Genomic DNA, 2,191 nt, shown 5'->3' with positions numbered 1-2,191 from the left:
ACACACACACACACACACACACACACACACACAAACAGACACAGTATTTTTAGCTGGCTGTCTGTCGACACTTTTTACCCCCTGCACTCCTTTCTTGGTTGTCCTAGGTAAACCATGGGACATAAGTTTTTCGCTTAGCACTGAATAATTAAACACATTTGACACGAATTTTTAGCTATTTTAGTGCTTTTTAATGTCATGTAGTCAAGAGTTTTATCCAACCCTGTGGCCGAGTTACTTTACGAACTTTATAAGCAGAATTTTAAGGTTTGAACTGGGTTAGGGGCCTGAGTTTTGTTTATCGTGTTTCTAATGTTATTCATTCCAGTCCGTTGTTTCAGTTTAGTTGTGATGGGGATTTTGCCGGTGAGGGAGAGGAGGGGGGCGGGAGGAGAGTCGTAAAAGTTTTTATAATATGTACTCAAAGACGTAGTTGGTGTATGTACGCCATTAAAGGTTTGACTAAAATACAATAGAATTGAACAATATCCACAAGAATAAACCCCACAAGAGCAGCAGAATTAAAAGCAGAAGGTGCTCCTGTCTGGTGTTTAAGATTTCGGTCTCGTTCACGTAAGACTGCTGGTTCAATTCTCTTTTCGGCAGGGTAAATTCTTGTAAATGATATTGCGACAATGGCTTACGTCACTTCAGTTTGTTTTGTTTTGTGTTTTTTCAGTTCAAACACCTTGGAACGAGCACTTGTATTCGAAAGAGATGAAAGTGTGTTTAGGAATGCATCCAAAAGGCTAACAGACTTCCAGCAGTATGTGTTCCACAAGCACTGGGTCAGAATATTGAAACATTTAACCCCAGCGAAACATGAGCCGTTGTCGTGCTCGTCGTCGATTTGAAAGAATGCAAAAACTATTTTCGGACTGTGTCAAATTAATAAAGACCAGAAAAGCAACAAAGCCACCTACCTCTACAAATCTCCCTTGCTTCGCTGTACGTGGCTATGTTTGGCGAGATATAGACGCAGATGGCCGTCCCAGAGTCCAGCCACATTGTCATAAAATCTTCTGACTGGTCACAAAGGCTGCTAACATAGAGGGTGCCCTGGTCAGAACTAGGGGGCGCTTGCAAGAGCGACGGCAACGAGCCTGAAGATATTGATAACATATTAATAATATTATTCAGCGCATAGATGTAGATACTACAAAACAAAATTGGTGTTTTCTTATCTAAAACTGATATTAATGGATTGTCGGGAAGCTTAGGTGAGATTTCTTGGAACAGTGTAATGCTACAGGTTTACAAACATCTGAGTTAGAAACACTCTATCCATTAGAGGGCTTGTACTTGAAAAAATTGCCCAGCGCACAGTGGTATGGTTATACCAAGAGTACAGATTTTAATTGGAAGATTGTTATTAATTTTATAAGTCCACTTGGACATAAATAAGATTATGAGTTTGGCGTGTTACTTCGATCCTTTCAGTAAAGGCGAAATTTCGCCTAAGGAGATACTACATTCTATCAGATAAACAATAAATTGTACTCGATAGATATCTTCCCAAAAGGAAAACATATTTCATGTTAGTCACGCGCAAGCCCAATCAAACCAGTACACCTCAGACGCTATTTTGATTTATATGATTTTGAATGGCGATTTTTTTTCAAAATTTTTTGCTTTTGTTTTCTTTTGTTCTGTTTTTGTTTTTGTTATTTGTTTTATTGTTGTTGTTGGGTTGTTGTTGTTTTTTCTACTACATCATGCCACGCTTCTTTCACAAACGTAGTAGGCAGTGGTAAGGCAGGAAACGTCCAACAGCAAGTAATTGTGACGCGGCCGTGTGGTCACACAGTCCTCATCCCCGTTAGAGCTTGGTTCTCCTGCAATCGAGAAAGGAGATGAAAGAGAAGTGGAATTGGGTATTGCTTGTCAACCAAAATCAAAAATACTCTTATTACTTTTTAAAAAGGTAGTGATCTACGTTCTCTTACGTTAGATAGCGTATACATGTACAAGCTCTCTACGCTAACTAGCTGTCTAAGCTCCACCTTGAAGATCCTCTCTTGATCACGATATCTATGTATTTAATAATATTATTTTTATGGAAACAAGCCGACAATGCCGCTTGCACAGTGCTTTCGCTTAGTGTTCGAGAGCTATGTACTTTCGCAAGTGAGTTCTTTCTCGCAAAATTAAACTGCTAGCGAAAATAAAGCCGTCCACGTCTACGTAACAG

At 39.4% G+C, this 2,191-nt stretch overlaps 1 protein-coding gene across 1 annotated transcript in view; it reads right to left on the bottom strand.

The window, feature by feature from the left end:
- Positions 1–2,191, bottom strand: part of LOC101853622 — a 19,968-nt gene that overhangs the window by 7,144 nt on the left and 10,633 nt on the right. Inside the window, exons 3-4 of the mRNA XM_005099852.1 lie at positions 1,734–1,835; positions 924–1,103 (exon numbers count right to left, since the gene is read on the bottom strand). Coding sequence (XP_005099909.1) covers positions 924–1,103; positions 1,734–1,835 — 282 coding nt within the window. The remainder of the gene's footprint in view (positions 1–923; positions 1,104–1,733; positions 1,836–2,191) is intronic.

Source organism: Aplysia californica, unplaced genomic scaffold (assembly GCF_000002075.1).
Source record: "Aplysia californica isolate F4 #8 unplaced genomic scaffold, AplCal3.0 scaffold00227, whole genome shotgun sequence".
Classification (NCBI taxonomy): Eukaryota; Metazoa; Mollusca; class Gastropoda; order Aplysiida; family Aplysiidae; genus Aplysia; species Aplysia californica.
Note: the sequence above shows the minus strand (reverse complement) of the source record. Positions and strands in the feature narration are given on the sequence as shown.